Raw genomic sequence first — 18,514 nt, forward strand, 5'->3', positions numbered from 1 at the left:
TTGAGATACACATTCTTGTCCATTGTTGTTTCAATAAACACCAAAGTTCCGACGCCGGCTCCGAGATAGATGGCCATACCATGACACTTCCTCCGCCGTGCTTGACTGTTGCCTTTAGGATATTGGGATTCAGCTCAGTATTGGACTGTCGCCACACATAATTCCGTTCGTCTGAGCCAAAAATGTTGAATTTTGGGCTCATCTTCAAATATGAATGTGTTCCAGAACTCCAACTCCTTGTCCTTGTGGGTTTCGACGAATGTCATCCTAGTCCCTTTATTTTTTGCGCTTATAAATGGCTTCTTTCCGATTTTCGTCGACGAAGCGACGAATGATGTTGAATACAGTTCATTTGCTTAGATTTACCATTTCAGCTATTTGGCGATGTGAATATCCAATCTTGAAGTGTTCCAGGATGAGATTCCGTTCTTCAATGGTGGTCCGTTTGTCCATAGTCCTTGTTGGCTGGTTGCATCCGAGATGCAAAATATAACTAAACTGACTACGAAGGATTGGTCTATCTATACCGAAAATAATCAACCTGACGTAAAAAATCTGGGTTTTATGGCACACAGGTGTTCATAACGCCCATGGTCCAAGGAATATGTGACCATAAATTAAGGTAGTTTTTTACATAACGAGGCCACCGGCTTGGTGGGGAAATCGCAGTTTATTGGGATCATATATTTATTATGGTGCTTAATATATGTACCTGCCATCGGTCTTTCGAATTTTTGAAAAATATTGTATAATTAGTTTATGGCAGGCAATTAAAATTATTGCTAGGCACTGTCCCTGATGAGCTGTGAGACACTATATATATATATATAAATATATATATAATATATATATATATATATATATATATATATATACGTACCCTTGTAGTTTAGAGCCAACCTCGTTTTTTTTTTGCCATAACGCTTCCTAAAGCGACCAGAGCTGTTCTACATATCTAGGTCTCAGTTCCGATTTGCTGTCTTGTCAGACAATCTTTTTCTTTTTAATTCATTCTCTTATTTATTTGCAAGATTTAATTGAGCACACAGAAGGGATCGGGAAGGTTAAGGACGTTGCTGAACTTACTCTGGCCAGCGTTTACGAGTTTGTGACCGGCTTTTTACCTTGTAACTCGTCTTGTAAAAAGTTAAAACAACTAATTTAAAACTTATTGGGCGCAAGAAAAGAACTTCAAGGCCAATGCAGTGCGTGCGAGAAGCGATGCGATAATATTGGTCAACAAAATGGTTTCAGGCTCTTTTTCTTTGCTGGACCTGACCTTTAAATAAATATAAATAATTATACTTGAGAAAAATTGGAAACGCCAAATATGTGTTTAAAAATATATTAATTTTTACCCAAATATTGTAATAGTAGTAGTAATAGTAATAGTTATTTGTGTGTACTTATAAACTCTCTGAATGCATTTCTGCTTTAAAATTAATGAGATTGAACGGCTCAGCTTGGTTATAGTTTTAAATTTTGTTTGAATCTTGAATCTTGAATCAATGATTGTGTTTTGCAAAATGCAAATATAAATCAAACAACCCTATCAACGACATCGGGATCTGTTTCAAGAGACTTCCCAAGTAAACGTCATTTCCCACTTTGAATCCAAAAGCACATTCAAATTTCTAACAATAACTAATAGTAAAAGCAATTTAGCTCGCTAAATATACTTCGTTCAAAGCTTTAACTCCGTCATATCGTACTCTTTTCTCAGTAGCCTAGTAGCACCTATCCCAGTTCAGACATTTAATCAGTGATCCGACTTTTGAATTTCTACCCAATGCGAGGTTCTTTAAATATTCTTAATTACAGATCTCGCAAGCAGGAACGTATTTTATTAGACGAACACGATTGAATCAAATACCTATAGAAGCAGTTTTTTCAAAAAATTCGGTGATAAGATCAAATATGTAAATATTCCGATGGTTACACAATATATATGGAGTATCAGTTTGATGGCTTTACCTGATGACCTGATGTACTGTACCCAGGATAGTACAAGTCACATCATATTTATACCGATGGCAGAGTTAGGCGGCTGAGTAGGAGGCAAAGTATACTCTGATCACCGAAAGTTAAACCATTATTTCAAGCTCCCTAATCTTCGCGATCAAGCAGGAGCTCTCATTACTAGCACTCATGGAATCCAGAGAAAAGTTGATAAGTCGCAGTAAATATCACAGATTTTTTCACGAGCTGGCAAGAGAAGCTCACATCCACCTCATCTGGGTGCCGGGACGCAGGGATACTAAGAGAAACCGTAGTGCAGTGACCCAAGTCATCATTGGACACTGGTAGATAATAAACCATACAACCACAACGCCTGTTGAAGTTGCTGTGACTAAGAAAATGAGAAATCGGTCCAATGTTTATTTAACCATATTCATCCAATCAACGGGATGAATCACGACGCCTGAAACTTGATGTGTTGTTGCGAGACTGTCAATCATGGCTCAACATTTGAGATTTGGCAATATAAATGACATTTGTGTTATAATCAAGGTGTCAAACTAAAAACGGGATCCGAAGCGCATTTAAATTTGTTTTGTGCGAGCTATATTATATACATTTGTCTAACACTGATCGAACGTTCTCTTATTTTTTTAAACTCTGGAATTGGGCCATTATTTAGCATACCGCAAAAAAGATCAACACGTAACCGAAAACCGTTAAAAAGTTTGGAAAAACATCCGAAACTCCACCGGAATTCTAGTGTCTTATATACCAGAATCGAAATCGATACCCAAATTCGTTTCGGTTTGACACCCTGCTTATAATAAGAGGGGATATTTGCACATAAATGTATATACCATATAAGTTACTTACATCCGCGTTTCCATGAATTTGTGTTGAATACTTCTTTACTTTTTTTGAAAATCAAAATGTTAACTTAAATGTTTTAAGTTTTAATACATTTGTTTTTTTTTTGGCATCCATTTCAGGTTCCTTTTCTTGATTTCTCAACTCTTTTTCTGAGCAGGCAGCGATCAGATGGCCTTCCACGCATGTTAAGATTGCACCTGAGTGGCTGAAGGTGGCCTTGTATTAATGCGTCAATTTTTATGAGCTGAGAATGATTGTGTATTTGCAGATTTTGGCAACATTTCGGTGCTGCAGCTGCTATTCCACAAAGAAAGCTGGACAAGAAGATACCTTGACCACGTTTTTTTGAAGTCCAACCAATTAACCAAGTGAAATATGCGCGTACATTAATTGTATGTGCATGTGTTTGTATTTATGAGTGCATATGTGCACAAAAAATGATGGAATCGGAAATGCACAAATACTCTAAACACATTTTCATCACAACACATATTGAAAATCAGCCCAATAATATTAACATTTGGTAACAGTTGCTTTAAAGTTTTGACAAATATATATGTGCTTCGAGGTTTCATATATTCCCCAGTCCCCTTAACTCGCTGTTTAGACGAGTTTATATTCCGAGTTGAAAGCCATGTCTATAAGTTTCTCGATCGCTCTTTGATTATCTTAACTCAGCCTTTGATCACACTTGGATCGCAATTGTCAATGCACAATAAAACATTTTGGTTTGTGTAACTAAATTTTTTTTCACATTTCTTCAGTGATAGTAAAATACATACATATTTGATACAGCAGTCCGTTATTGACTAAATGTCCTCCAAATTTTAGGAATCTATTGAAGAATGTCATTTCCAAGATTGAAAAAAAAAAAACTATGCTTATACAACACAGATATTATTAAATACATATATATATATAAATATATATATATATATGTATTCATTTATCAGTAATACGTACATATTAAAGTTGGTTGGTTAAGTTAAACAAAGATAAATAATATTGGGTCTTCTAAGTAGTTGGATAATGTTCCTGCGCGTCATTTTCTGTAGTACTAGGTATGCCAGTGGCATTTGATAAAATCTGCCCACTGCTTGTCCCTGCGGTGTCTAAATTATTAATGTTTCTGATATTTCTAATTGAAGTTGGACTTGGAGACTTGGAGCTTGATGATGTAGCCGAGTCAGGTGTACTTTTATTTCGTGTAGATGTTGTTTCTTCATCATCGGAACATTCCACACTGGATATCGAGAAATTATCCTTTAAAAAATGAATAAGTTCAGAAAACAACTCGTAACCGGATGCAAGTATCTTTAAGTTACCGTATCTCTTTGTGATTTATAACCCAGCAATTTAAGTTTGCGTTCCTCTCTCATTCGAGTTAGTCTCATTAGCAGGGTATAGTGCTGTTCCACCCGATATAGACATGTTTTGCATATGGTCTTAGGTAAAGGATCAGTTGGTGATATCTATAAAACATTTGAATGCATTTTGGAACATCAAAATATTTGTGGTACTACTTACAGTAATGGGCAAATAGCCGTTAATTTTTTCGACAAGGCATAAGCGCTGACCATGGTCTCCATAAATGTGTATAACTGTCCTATGCATTTCTGAGCAAAGACGGCAAAGAAATCCGGAAATACAGGCCTTCTCAATACTCCCCATGTCGACCGTCGGTATGCCAATATCTTTGTTGTAGTGGGATTCAAAACATATCAGTTACGTATAAGTGTATCCAAGCACGTAAATTAATTACATACATTAATATTTATCAATAATTTCTCTTACTAGCTAGCACATAAACAATTCCTTAAATCAGACACAAAAATATTGCATTTGCTATTGTTCTCACACACAGATGTTTGGATTCACAATAACAAGGTTGCATGTTCGATAGGCCTCACTTTATAAATCTTTAAGTATCGATAGTCAGCTCCTTATGTCGAATTGAACATTGCTGTTAAGGCATTTTAATATCAAACTATCCACAATTTTAGCCTTTTTCTGGCTAGATCTGTTCTGTTTTCATTTGAGTTATGTGAAAAAATTAGCAAACGCAACCTGCCCGGAAGTCAATTCTTTATTTTTTTTTAATAATATACATTTTTTATTTTGGCAATTAATGTAATAATAAAATTATTTTGTATTAAATTTGTGTTTGTGCATATAGCTTATAATTTTTTTATACAATTAGCATGACAATGAATATGGATTGTAATTCTGTACATAAATTAACATAATTATTTATTTAAATAAATAATATTTCTCAAAGTTTTTTTTGTTGTGAAAAATCGTCAATAATAATGTCTCATATTGTAAATCCATATAATCATTTCTCACGGAATTCACGTTAAAAACAGATCCTTTTTCCTATTAATTTAAGGATTTTCGTTATTAGTTCTTTTCTGTTCAATCTGCCCTGTTTTTGCAAACGATATTTGACAGCAGAAGAGACTTGAAGCTCAAAAGTTGGATTTAATTAGAGCGACATTTAGGATCGTGTCCAATACTTTGCATAATTCTGGCATCTTCAGATGATGTCCCTAAACAATAACACATACTAACATTTTTACGCACATTAAAAAAATGTAAAAAGATTTTGAGAGCGATGGGGTAGTGATGATGGTTTTAAAGCAAACATGCTTAAATTGTTGCGTGAGTGGGAAACGTAGACTTCAATATCGTGTGCATTTTGACAAAACTAACAGGCATTGAATTGTTTTATTATTCTTCTTTGTCAGTGGCATTAGAATACAAACTAGTAGTCTACAAGGAGTTGGCTCACTCAATAATTAGACAAGGACTGCGATGACTTGTCCTTTTTGTATTACTGTACGAGTTAACAATAGTTGTCGCTTCTACCACTTGCTGTTTGTTTAAAATTAAGAATGAAGAATTTGCCCAATTAAGAAGATTAGAAAATCATATTCATTCTAAGTGTAATATTCATTATCGTTATCGAAATTCAAAATTATTTTCATGGCTCTTCATGTAGGCAGTTCAATGAATTCAAAATTCTTTTAAGTTTTAAGAACAATTTGCTTATTCTACCTATAAATTCCAACTATCCGAAGAAGTACAATCGACCGAACGTCACGCAAGGATTTGTATATCTAATCAGGTGAGAGGCGTGCTAACATAAGCATTTGTACGTACGATGAGTTGCAAGCACTGAAATTAAATATAACTAACAAGTAATACATTTAAATTTTACACTTCCGTTGTAGGGATGGAGCGGTCCGACTGGTCAATCACTGCCGTTGCAGGGTCCGACTGCTCAATCAATCAATCGATAAAGAAGAAAGAGCGTAAGCCATTAAAATTACATGTGGCTGCAATTCGATTGCAGTTGGCGTTGCCATCCACACCTACTTAATACCAGTCTGGTTAATTCAGATTAGCTGTTCTCTATTCGTCGCAGAGTTGTCAGTTGGGTTTAAACCGACATTTCAATTTGAATTTTTACCTCAACTAGATTTATTAATATAGTAAGTAAAATAAGACTTTCAAGGCATGTCCTCAAAAAATCTAAAAGAGCCCCAGTCAACTTTACTTTTACTTTGTAAATCTCTTTGACCCTCAGAATCTCTTTGGATCCGAATTATATTTTCAATTCGACAATCAGATCTTGAGATACATTGCAAAAACCCCCCAATTGACTCCCTAGGGTGTCGACTGCTAATTGTATAACATTGGTTCCGCAATGTACCGATGATGGTTACGACAACCTACACCTACCGTACGTGCGCATTAATCGGATACAACGACCGGAGGAGACTCTGCTGACAACCCAGAGTGTAGTATATGTCGGATACATTCCTGCTGCCACGGTATCTAGTTATGTGTAGGAAAGTTGAACAGGGAAGATTTGCTGCCATTCGAGGGGAAGAACAGTAATGCACCTGCAGATAAACCTCAACCACTGGACTAGTCCAACAACCTTCGTTTGTGGGAGACAAAGGCTGTATGCTAGGATGTACCAGTTATTAGCTATTAGGTGAAAGCAGATCGTACATGTTAACATAATAACAACAAAATTTTAACGATAGCTGGATGTGAATTTGAATAATAGATGTATCGAATTAGAAGTTTTACAAAGCTCATTAAGACCAGAATAACTGCGAAATCTTCAAGAAAAGCTCTGTTTCATTTTTGTAACCTCAAGAAAAAGCACCCTTGTTGAGCGACACAACCAAGTACTATGCGTTACAGATGTGGGTTTGTTTTTAATAAAGCGAAAGCGCAAAATAATAACCTTAACTGGTTTATTGGTCTAGCTTGGAAGTCTTCAAAAAAGCAACAAGGCAGGCCTAAAGGATATAAGAGTCAGAAGCTTGCTCGCGTATTGAGTCTATTTCAGACGCTGCTGGAAACTCCCTAAAGAATTTAACCTTTTAACCACGTTATGCCAGAAGCGATAACTGGAGCCCTGATGGACCTGAAAGCTGACTCCCGATTTGTGGTATTGCTCGTATGCAGGATTCTGGATTCTCCAGGATCAGGCCAGCAGGGGCACGCCTCAGGCGTTCTATCGCCTTTCCTTTGGAATTTAGCAGTAAATAGACTGATACACGACATGGGCGGGATGTCTAGGAAAGTTCCCTCAAAACTGTGTAACCTGATGACAAGTAACCTTACAATATTGTCAACCTGGCCAACTAAATGCGGGTTAATAATAAATACCACATAACAAGAAAACACAAAACAGCAGTTGGTTGCAGAAAAGCCATTGAGCTCAAGTGGGCCCTAGCACTTTGGCTGTATACAACAATTATCAGACCAATACTCTTTAGTTTTGTGGTTTTCGTTAGATAAGCAATTCACAGAAAAACAGGTTAATAATCAGCCACTTGCCAGGGAAAGGCTAAAATCTCACTATTCGTCCGTTTGAGCCATATGTTATAAAAGTTAAGGGCCCTGTCTCAAAGCAGGGTTCTGAGACTCTTTCGTGTGATTAGCTGATCTGGGCTGTTCAGCTATCATAGTTCCAATAAGCATAGCTATATTTTATATATTTATTTCAGTTGATGCATCTTTGAGTTGCATGCTTATCTAATTATTCCGATTTTTGTTTAATCAATCAATTACGATGTATAATAATGCAGAATATATTTTTACTATGCGTAATTAGAACGTAATTTGAAAGTTATGGTACAATATTTGTTTGTTAAAGACTATATAATAATGATTTCGGTACATTTTTGATTAATGGTTGCTTTCTTGAAAGGAATTAATCATTACCAACAGGCTATGTAAAAAAAAACCAAGATACACAAAACTACGAAGGTTGCTGCTGTCCTTAATAAACACTTTATGGCATTCAATATTATTATATTTTATGATTTGACTTTTGAGTTTTTCCGACTCCTTTCTAAATTGTTCAAAATTCAATTCAATTTCACACACATGAAACCTAAATATGCAGGAGTGCTCGACTCGAAAGAGCTCGCTGGCTTGCACACACATATGCAAACTCAAGCGGCTACCCGACCAGAGCAAAATTTACTGCTGAGCCGTTTTCGCTCCTTAGAAAAAATGCAACTAAAACAACAATATATTTTATAAAACTGGACACCCATGGTGGTTTGGTTTGGTTGAATGCAGGTACGCAAAAAGTGACTATATATTTTCCAAAAAAAACGACATCTTATAAATTTAATCATACGCAGTTTTCCCAACCTAAACGCAAAATGAATATAAAAAAAGATGACATTCATCGCTTATTTTTTTGGATGCCTCTCCACAAATGTGTCATCTAATTTTTGTAGTCGCTCATCGGGTCGTCGATGTCTTCTGTCCACTGTTACTTATGACAAATGATATACAAGGTCGCTGTTGAGCTGTATCTAATATTTGACACATATTTTCATTTTATAAATATCTTTTAATGCATCGCGATGATATTATTCTACCTCTTAAATGAGACTCATTTGGATCAATTAGAAACTGTAAGCAGCAGCCCTCGTAATTACAGCTAAAGAAAGCGACTTTAGTTTGTATGAGATTCACAAAGCTTGTAATAAAACTTGTCTGATAAATGTTTATAATAATAAATTTAACCGGTTTTATTGACGACGACGTGTATTACGTTGTTTGTCGAATCGCATTTCCATTTCCTCAAGAACTTTGGGGGTATAACGTACGACAAGCTTTACTGAGCCAACCGCTTGCTTCAATAGTTCAACTGCTCTCTCATGATTTTCACCTTCAACAGACTGCAATGAAATAGAAAACAAATACACAATAAGAACCAAAAATTACTAGACTAGTCGAGAGAATTCGACTAGGAGATACGCTGTAAAAAGATTCAAATAACTCTACAAGGTATAGTAGTAGCTATAAGTGATTGACTATAAGCACCAGTCAAGACTCCATTGATGTTGACCTCGCAACGGAAAAGTTTTCGAGGTTGGAGAGAAATGTTTAGATTCCTTGCATTAGTCCATCACTTGTCACATCATATTAAATATCGCTTAAGTTTACGAAATAAATCATAAAGGATCTATACACTCTCAACAATTGTTGTAGTTTAAATAAAAATATATTGAGAATTGTTTTGTTTATAAATGTTTGACTTATATGACCTTATATGCTACTTGATTTGAACAATGACCTTATCAGCATAACCCTGTTTCGGAAGAAGCTTTCAATTTTTGTAAACCTTCAAAGAAGTGTACTTACCACACCATTAACTGAGAGTAATTGATCTCCCCTTTTAAGTCCTCCATGTCTATCTGCAACTCCACCAGGTATTATTCGAGATATATAGATTGGAGAATTCTGCTCCTTGCCACCCATAACATTGAAACCCAGTCCTGCAGACAGAAAGATAGGAGAAAAATGTAATAGGAAAATAATATTAATGTGCTTCCAACTGATTTTATGTTGTATAAAATAAAAGGCAGAATAAATCATCTCTGACAACATAAAGTATATATATTCCTGATCAGAGTATACAGAAGAGTCGATCTAGGCATGACCATCTATACATCTGTTGGTCCTTATGAGCAAAAGTTGTCGTATACCGCGCGCAGATCATGTTTATTTCATTTGATCGATAACTGCCCTTTTCCGAGAATACTGATGCATACCGATTCCAGATCGCAATAAAAGATATAGTCTTCTAGTGTGTTCTTAATATTTCACATTGCCATATTCCGAAACACCCAAGTTATAAACGAATTCGCATATTCATATCTATCAGAAGGCGCATCTATTATATTTATGAATAAAAATGGGTGAAGATGCGGTTGTCGCAAGCAATTTAAGTTCGATTGTAGTCAAAAAATCCGCTTCCTTAGTTCATTTTACCCTTCAGAAATGGTGCAGTCTGTAAGAAATGCTCACCTTCGAGTTTGAAGGGAATATTTGTATCCGTTAAGTTCAGGGTATCTCGTAGTCGATTTTATTCGGCTACAACATTTTTACCTTATTTTTTTAATTATTTGGATTACACTCTGCAAAATTCAAGTAAGCGCACTTTTATTAAATTGCAAGAACAATTTTTAAAATTATACCATTACGTAGCTGGCAGCGATGTTTGATGAGAAAGGTTTCCCCATACCCTCTACAAAATTTAAGTCGTCGTGCTGGTCACTCTTTAAAGTTGAAAATCTTTTCCCCGGATCCATTCAAGACTGCCCCGGGACACCGGAATGCAGAAAATATAAGGATTTTGCGACTCACCAACCAAGCAACAATAAAATCGAATTTCTGAGATGTGTGTCACTTATGACCTGTGTTCAGGGTATCTACTATTCGAGATTTCTCGGTAACAATGCGTAATAAAAATCTGTTGAAAATATCCGTTATATGTAGGAACACGCACGATATTGTAGAGAAGTTCACTACAAATAAACTGTATTTAAACATATGTATGTACACATCCATATTTGTACGTATGTACATGTACGAAGATTCTCTTTTCAGGTTACACAAATATTTGTATGCATAGCATTCAAATCCTGGCTCCTCGTTTAGTACACTAATTGCTTACCTTCCTCTGTTTTTGGCAGCTCTACAACCCGTGGGTGGGCGTGTCCTTCACTAGCAGCAAAAGCAGCCACGGTAGCTTTGGCTGTTGCAGAGGCACGAACATCGTGTGATCCTTGGATATCAACAGTTTCGAAAACATGTTCATAGACTTCACGTACAGAATTCAAGAAGTCGGAGCTTAACACTTTTTGCAATGCGGCCAATTTTGTAGTTGGAAAATCTCCGCTAGACTGAAGCTTTTCTAATAGCTCGATTGACCTCTTAACATCTGTAAAAAATATGTTTTATTATTAGACTAAATACACACCTCAAATAAACATGTGTGCCCTACCTCTGGCCAAGGTCAGTGGTTCCGAAATTTCGGTCATTTTACTGCACTATATTAATATATATTAATATCCAAGGTGTTGGATTTACTTCTTCCTACCTAAAGTTTAGTAGTTTTTTACATTGATATTATCAATAATAATATCGATATCAAATTTGTGGAAATATCTATACTGTCATCGATAGCGTTAGGCCATACAAATTATCAGAATCGTATGCGCTTGTTGGCAGCGGTGCAGTCAATTTAGCCTTTTTTAAAAATATTTTTATTTATTTATTTAATGTCAACTAAGTCAGTCGACATGAAAACAAATTTTCAAAAAGCAACACATTTAATGAAATTACATCAAAAATTAAATTGAAAATTATATTTATATTAAAAGATCAATATTTATACTATTTCTGGGGGTAATTCATACAAAATGTTCCAACCCGAGAAAAAAACCAAATCAGGCAAAAAAAGTGCATGCGAAAAAGCTAGTCACGAGTACGACGTTTAAAATTGAGTTATTAATTATAGAAATAGACGCTGGATTGATTACATGATATAGTCTATTGTAATCATTACAGAGTTCGACGATAAAGAGAAAGTGGGAAGAATCACCGAGTCGCCTAGCATAACTCGCCGATTAGTTAAGCAGACCATATAATTTCAGGAATATTAAAGTCACCACATACAATCAAATAGTCTCTGTCACAAAGCATAGAGGACAGATATTGGATAGCGGATAGATGATTTAAACAGGTAGAGACATCTGATTGAGGTGGAATGTGGGAACACGTGATAAATAATGACAAGCATTACGCAAGTATTATCAATGTCTAGAATGAATGGAAGTAAGAAAAAATCTGACGCAAGCTTAGAATCAACAGCAATCCACCATCCATGCGTGATCACATCTATAAGGGGTGTATCTATTAGAAAATAATAGAAGATCGGAAAAATCAGCCATTAATCAACTTTCAGTAAATACTAGAATATTAAATTCAAAAGAAAGATTGTCAACTTATAGTTTAGAAAGTTTAGTCTTAAGACTTCTAACATTCTGATAAGCTAGAGAAACAGGGTTTTAGTTTTTTGAAGCAACATTAGAAGGAGGAGCACCAGAAGGACTTACAGGTAGTGTAATAGGAGGCCGAATACGTTTTTTTTTTATTTGTATACTCGTTTATTACTAAGACTTTCGAAAAGACAAATTGTGTTCCTCGTTCCTCTACTTTAATTTATTTAAATTTTACTTCCGCTATACCAGTAGATGCCAGTTTAGCCTATACGAGTATATATATGACGGGCTAGTTTGCCTCAAACAATTTTCGACTACGCTTCGCGGCATCGCTCCCGACACCACTTTAAGCTCGACTTATTGCTGATTACAACCTTTACCCGTTGTGTGAAACCAGCACATGTACATGTACTACGTTCGACCACAGCCAACAACAGCTTAAATCAGCCTGGCACCAAGTAACACACAGACATAAAAAATAGCAAAAATACAACCGATCTGGGTAAAGGCTAAGAACGAATGCTTCCGTCTTCATCTTACTTCAGGTCTGTATAGAGTCACAAATCGTATCGTAATTGAATCTATCCATTTTTTTGTTTACGATCTCAAACATCTGTTTTTAAGGTAGTCAATGCAATTTTGTAAATCGCTAACACAATCGTCCGTCAATCGGCGTCAAACCGATTTAGGTTAATACCTCTCACTAACAAAATAAAAAAATCATGGAATGGTAATTGTAATTATATTTTATTTCTGTATTTATATTGATGTAATAAGGAAATATTTTAATAAAACAATGGAACTAAAATTCTGTTTAGAAACCGCATACGAGAATGACAGACACAAACACAGTGAATCAAAATAATATGGAATTTTTCGGCCGCTAATGAGCAGGCGAATTGATTAAATACACCTCGTTTTACTAAACCAGATAGTCTTAAAGCAAAGATTCCGGGAGTTCATTGGAATTGTTACTTTAAGCACTTTATTGCAATTGGCTGTCACAATTGGGAACAGTTTTGCTTAGTTTAAGTAAAAAAAATGTATGCATTAAGCGAAGAAGATTAAAATCTCAATCTGACGAAAATCATTGTAAATGTAAGTACATTTTGAGTGTGTCGATTTTATTGTTTTATTGCGTCGACAGACATTGTCCATAATTTTAATCGCATGACAACCTCGCGGCATTTATAATTAAATAATCTAATGCCGCCATAGACTGCAAACAACATTATTTTTTATGATTTATTTTGCCTTCCAATAATTTCACATCGCACATCGGCATAACTAGGAATTGTCCGTAAATAATTTGAATCATATCCGTAAAAATGTTAACAAGGTTTCAAAGGCGGTTGATGTGACATTAAAACAGGACAACAAAATTTGAGTTGTTGAAGTTGAAGAGGAACCAGCCTAGTTATAAGCATAATATTTTAAAGTTCTATATAAGAGGAAAACTTAGACCATAAGTACAATTACAAAGTGCTCTTCTTCGCTTGGCGGAATATAAATTAGAATATTATATAGTTTAGACATGCCACATTAATACGTGCTCTATAGCTTTTGTGTTTACTTTCTCAACCAACTCAAGCTAAATGCTAAAATGGCATCGCTGTTGGTGACACAGAAATTTGGTTTTTGTGTTTTATTTCACAGTTCCAGAACGACGCTATAAGTAATCGATAAGTCATCGACGCACGATGATATCACTTTTAAACTCACACTATTGTTTTTAGCGGCAACATCTCGCGTGTGGTGAAATAGTTTGCTTCATACTGCAAAGCAAAATCAAAAGCCTCCAAAATGGACGTTGAATTGCCTTACGCGGCAGAATATGCAAAAAGTGGCCGTGCTTCTTGTAAAGGATGTAAGACTCCAATTCCAAAAGATTCTTTACGCCTTGCTACTATGGTCCAAGTAAGTCCATCGTGCATATGGAAATTTATAATGGTATTATTATTATTATAAGCGTTCAGATGTAAATGTATTATTCCAAACGAGATTGGCTGCAAAAACTGATTGATGTTTTCCTGCACGTTTACAATAATGTGTACATAGAGTACATATATACAAACATAACTATTTATGTGCCACATTCATGAATGCGTCTGCTGTTTTCATTAATACAAGTAGCGACTGCTGTTCCTGCTATTGCAGCCGCTCTTAAGCCAATTTTCGGACTGAAGCTTTTGCTTCAATATTATTTAAGACACAAGTATAAACTTATACGTATATAATATAAATTTGATATATGGTCATATATTACAGCAGTCAGTGCTTTTCAGTTTGAGCTGTATTTGGCTCGTTATCTGGCCAAGACCAAAAATCGTCCTCTAACACCAACACTACAGCACTTGGAAGCCAGTAGACATGGATATGTTATGGAATCAATCAATGTCAGTTTGCCAAGACCATTGTCTGTCATTGAATATTGAACTATTATTCCACCTTTAACTTGTTGAACTGTTGTTATCAGTTTTCTTAAGACATATAGTGAAAACCTAAATGCCTTAACACACAAAATTGGCAACTTATCTGCTGCGTATAATAAATAAAAAGGGGTAGCCTTCGATACAACAAATTTCATACACTTGAGCATTGCACTGCGCGAAAGTGCTTATTAGTTGCGACGATTTATCCTCATTACCCAAAATTTAAAGTTGTTCGAAATGTCACCGTTTGTAATGACGCTTAATAATATTAGTGTAAGTGGCTGATTTTAAATAAATGTAATCATAAAAAAAATGAGGCAAACTTCACACTCATTCAGTACGAAAAATACGGGGAGATCTTGCTTGTACGAAAGCTGACTCGCTCCTAAAGATATTTTTTCTGTGCCAAAACACGATTTCCTTGCTATGGTGGACATGAGCTGACAGTCCCTGAGAGCCATCCAACTAACTTGCTCTCGTAAAACATAGTCAATCAACCATAGTTCGCCAGTGCATCGAAATACTTGAGTGTACACTGACACAATTACTAATATTTTTGATTAGTCTCCCTTTCATGATGGAAAAGTTCCAAACTGGTTTCATAAGGACTGTTTTTTAAAGAAACAGCGTCCAGCCACTGTGGGGGATATAAAGAACTTTGAAAATTTGAGATTTGATGACCAAACTGAGCTGACAAAACTTATTGGTATGTATAATTAATACAAAGAATGAAAGGCTTTACAAAGAATTGTTGTTTTTAGGTAACGCACAAGTAGCCGTTGCTGGCAAAGCGGGTAAGCGTTCAAAGGCCGAACAGCAAGCAATTAAAGATTTCGGGATCGAGTACTCTAAATCGGGACGGGCAGCATGCCGTGGATGCGAACTAAAAATAAACAAAGATGAAGTTCGAGTATGTAAAACCCTTTTCGATACTGAAGTTGGAATGAAATACGGTGGTCAAAAAGTTTGGCATCATTTGGAGTGCTTTGCTAAGATGCGATCGGATCTTGGTTGGTTTGATACAGGTGAAACTCTTCCTGGATATAAAGGCTTAAAAGCTGACGACAAAGCGGAAGTCTTAAAATTGTTGCCGTGAGTACATTTCATTGTCGTTCATTCATGTTGTTCAACTAATTCGCCGCTATACACTTGTTATATTTAATTACAAATTGATAAATGTTAATTTTTTGATCGCAGTTTAATAAAGTCTGATGATTTACCAGACGCCAAGAAACCGAAGCTAGAGCCAAAAGATGAGGCCGAAGAAAATGATAAGAAGAAAAGGCTAAAAAAACAGAATGATAATTTATTCAAATTCCGTGATGTATTAAAAAACGAAATGAAAAAAACGGATATTGAGAAGCTTTTGGAGTACAACGGACAGACACCTATAGCTGGTGATTCTGAAAAACTTTTAGATCAAGCAGCAGATTTACTGACATTTGGCGCAATTGAATCTTGTCCAGAATGCAAGAGTACGCAGTTTATTTTTAATAAATCGGGTTACCTTTGTAATGGCAACATCTCAGAATGGACTAAGTGCACAAAGTTATTCACAGAACCCAAGCGAAGTGCATGTAAGGTTCCGAAAGACTTGAAAACTACTTATAATTTTTGGAGCGATGTTAAAAAAAAACCCGAAACGCGAATTATTCAGTACGTGGCTCCAAGCGCATCAACTATTGCCAAGGACATTGCTATAAAGAAAAATCCAGATGAAATTGATGGGTTAGTAAACAAAAAATTTGTATTACAAAAATTCAATTCATTCTGGACAATTACCTTTTTTTCAGTCCCAAAATTAAACGAGAACGACCACCATTATACAATTTTAAACTATCACTAATCGGTATGAAAGACAGTGAGGCTGAAATAAAAAAACGCATCGGAAAGTTAGGCGGAAAATTCGATACTAAAATACTTGTTGATACCATAGCTATTATATCTACAGAAAAAGAAGTGGAAAAGATGAGCTCTCGTATGAAAAAAGCAAAAGAGCTTGGTATACACATTATTCCTGAGAAGTATCTTGATTCTGTTGAATCTGATGGCACTGGAGCCCTTAATTTCATAAGTAGCATGACTCTTTGCGATTGGGGTACAGACCCATCAGCCCGTCTGCCTCAAGAAGAATTAAAGAGTTCAAAGTCGAAAAGTATCTACACAAAATCTGTACCAAAGTCGGTGACTCTTAAGGTAAAGAATGGATTTGCTGTGGATCCTGATAGTGGTCTGGAGGATATAGCGCATGTGTATGTCAAAGGCGATGATAAGTATAATATTGTCCTGGGCTTAACAGACATACAGCGTAATAAAAATTCATATTATAAATTGCAACTTTTGGAAGCCGATACTAAGAATAAGTACGTCTATTATTTGCGTCATAGAGTTATACTCGGCACATAGTATATTTGTCTTTTTAATTCCACAGGTATTGGATTTTCCGCTCTTGGGGTCGTATTGGCACGACTATTGGAGGTTCAAAGGTAGAAGATTTTAGAACGGTAATAGAGGCTGTAAATTGTTTTTGTAACGTATATTCTGAAAAAACAGGAAATGATTTCAAAAACAGAAATAATTTTGTAAAAATTCCGGGTCGCATGTATCCAATCGACATTCAATATGAAGATGATAATGTAGTGAAAGACACCGGCAATGAAAATATTGATTCTAAACTTGAACCATCGCTTCAAAGTCTAATTAAGCTTATATTTGATGTCGAATCTATGAAGAAAACTATGATGGAATTTCACATAGATATGGAAAAAATGCCATTGGGAAAACTGAGCTTGAAGCAAATTCAGTCAGCGTACTCGGTTGTTACAGAAATATATGATTTAATACAAAAACATGGCACTAACTCTGGATTTATTGATGCCAGTAATCGATTCTACACATTAATTCCTCACTGTTTTGGAGTCCATGCGCCGCCTTTGATTGAAACAATAGAACAGGTCGAAAGTTTACGTCAAATGCTGGATTCGTTGGCGGAGATTGAAGTTGCCTACAATTTAATTAAGAGCGAGGATATTATGGAGGACATCAATCCGTTGGATAAACATTACGAACAGTTAAAAACACAACTACAACCACTAGACAAAAATAGTAAAGAATTTGCAACTTTGAACACGTATGTGCAAAATACACATGCATCTACACATAGTTCATATGAGCTTCAAGTTATAGATATTTTTACGGTTGCCCGTCAAGGAGAAGCTCGGCGCTTTAAGCCATTCAAGAAACTGCACAATCGTAAATTGCTATGGCACGGTTCTCGACTAACAAACTTTGTTGGAATATTGTCGCATGGCCTGAAAATTGCTCCGCCCGAAGCTCCGCCAACTGGCTACATGTTCGGCAAGGGTATTTATTTTGCAGATATGGTGTCCAAATCAGCAAATTATTGTTGTACCAGTCAGCACAACTCTACGGGCCTTATGTTATTGTCTGAAGTGGCCTTGGGTGACATGATGGAATGTACGGCCTCTAAATATGTGGAAAAATTACCAAAAGGTAAACATAGCTGCTTTGGCCATGGTCGCACGATGCCAGATCCAAAAGGCTCACTTGTACGGGATGATGGTGTAGAAATTCCACTTGGAAATCCTGTGACTGATGAAAAATTGAAGTCATCGTTGCTGTATAATGAGTATATCGTATATGATATTGCACAGGTTAATGTTCAATATTTGTTCCGCATGGAGTTTAAGTACAAATATTAACTAATTGCTTATGAAAATCAGCCAAAATAAATAATTTTTTTCAACTTACTTATGTGTTATTTTACTTACCTGCGATAGAACACATCGAATTATTCAATATAAATTAAAAAATGAGCAATGGTTAATGGCTATCTCTCCGCAGCCCGGAATCCACCTGCTCACAGGTAATTTGTATTAAAAGTTTAAAAACCTGGTA

General features: G+C 35.7%; 3 protein-coding genes across 5 annotated transcripts; 1 reads left to right on the top strand and 2 right to left on the bottom strand.

Moving 5' to 3' along the window:
• Window positions 1-3,566: 3,566 nt before the first annotated feature.
• LOC6570025 lies at window positions 3,567-4,716 on the bottom strand. 3 transcript variants are annotated; one of them, XM_032741767.1, is made up of 5 exons: window positions 4,599-4,716; window positions 4,360-4,526; window positions 4,158-4,304; window positions 3,796-4,095; window positions 3,567-3,667 (listed from the first exon to the last, which is right to left on the bottom strand). In XM_032741767.1, exons 2-4 carry the CDS (start codon window positions 4,501-4,503, stop codon window positions 3,847-3,849), a joined length of 540 nt encoding a protein of 179 aa, XP_032597658.1. In that variant the 5' UTR covers window positions 4,504-4,526; window positions 4,599-4,716; the 3' UTR covers window positions 3,567-3,667; window positions 3,796-3,846. The 3 variants fall into 3 exon arrangements, with proteins under 3 accessions (XP_032597658.1, XP_001996193.2, XP_032597659.1); XM_001996157.2 differs by having other exon boundaries at window positions 3,597-3,667; window positions 4,627-4,692; XM_032741768.1 differs by lacking the exon at window positions 4,599-4,716 and having other exon boundaries at window positions 3,598-3,667; window positions 4,360-4,577.
• Window positions 4,717-7,935: 3,219 nt separating this feature from the next.
• LOC6570026 (protein lin-7 homolog C) lies at window positions 7,936-11,298 on the bottom strand. The gene is made up of 4 exons (XM_001996158.3): window positions 11,165-11,298; window positions 10,835-11,101; window positions 9,520-9,653; window positions 7,936-9,053 (listed from the first exon to the last, which is right to left on the bottom strand). Exons 1-4 carry the CDS (start codon window positions 11,199-11,201, stop codon window positions 8,904-8,906), a joined length of 588 nt encoding a protein of 195 aa, XP_001996194.1. The 5' UTR covers window positions 11,202-11,298; the 3' UTR covers window positions 7,936-8,903.
• Window positions 11,299-13,878: 2,580 nt separating this feature from the next.
• Window positions 13,879-18,366, top strand: LOC6570027 (poly [ADP-ribose] polymerase). Its single transcript, XM_001996159.2, has 6 exons — window positions 13,879-14,081; window positions 15,161-15,302; window positions 15,358-15,688; window positions 15,794-16,324; window positions 16,390-16,959; window positions 17,028-18,366. The coding sequence occupies exons 1-6, from the start codon at window positions 13,968-13,970 to the stop codon at window positions 18,316-18,318; spliced, it is 2,979 nt and encodes a 992-aa protein (XP_001996195.1). The 5' UTR covers window positions 13,879-13,967; the 3' UTR covers window positions 18,319-18,366.
• Window positions 18,367-18,514: the final 148 nt, after the last annotated feature.

This window comes from Drosophila grimshawi, unplaced genomic scaffold (genome assembly GCF_018153295.1).
Source record: "Drosophila grimshawi isolate 15287-2541.00 unplaced genomic scaffold, ASM1815329v1 contig_1148, whole genome shotgun sequence".
Classification (NCBI taxonomy): domain Eukaryota; kingdom Metazoa; phylum Arthropoda; class Insecta; order Diptera; family Drosophilidae; genus Drosophila; species Drosophila grimshawi.

Excerpts from the sequence above, each read along its gene's own strand:
- LOC6570025 (XM_032741767.1), bottom strand. The coding sequence starts at position 4,503 with ATGGGGAGTATTGAGAAGGCCTGTATTTCCGGATTTCTTTGCCGTCTT. Across the intron at positions 4,305-4,359 it reads ACGGCTATTTGCCCATTACT|ATATCACCAACTGATCCTTT; the intron begins GTAAGTAGTACC and ends AATGTTTTATAG. Across the intron at positions 4,096-4,157 it reads ATAAATCACAAAGAGATACG|GATAATTTCTCGATATCCAG; the intron begins GTAACTTAAAGA and ends CATTTTTTAAAG.
- LOC6570027 (XM_001996159.2), top strand. The coding sequence starts at position 13,968 with ATGGACGTTGAATTGCCTTACGCGGCAGAATATGCAAAAAGTGGCCGT. Across the intron at positions 14,082-15,160 it reads GCCTTGCTACTATGGTCCAA|TCTCCCTTTCATGATGGAAA; the intron begins GTAAGTCCATCG and ends ATTTTTGATTAG. Across the intron at positions 15,303-15,357 it reads TGAGCTGACAAAACTTATTG|GTAACGCACAAGTAGCCGTT; the intron begins GTATGTATAATT and ends TGTTGTTTTTAG.
- LOC6570026 (XM_001996158.3), bottom strand. The coding sequence starts at position 11,201 with ATGACCGAAATTTCGGAACCACTGACCTTGGCCAGAG. Across the intron at positions 11,102-11,164 it reads ACCACTGACCTTGGCCAGAG|ATGTTAAGAGGTCAATCGAG; the intron begins GTAGGGCACACA and ends TATTTTTTACAG. Across the intron at positions 9,654-10,834 it reads GCTGCCAAAAACAGAGGAAG|GACTGGGTTTCAATGTTATG; the intron begins GTAAGCAATTAG and ends TTCTGTCTGCAG.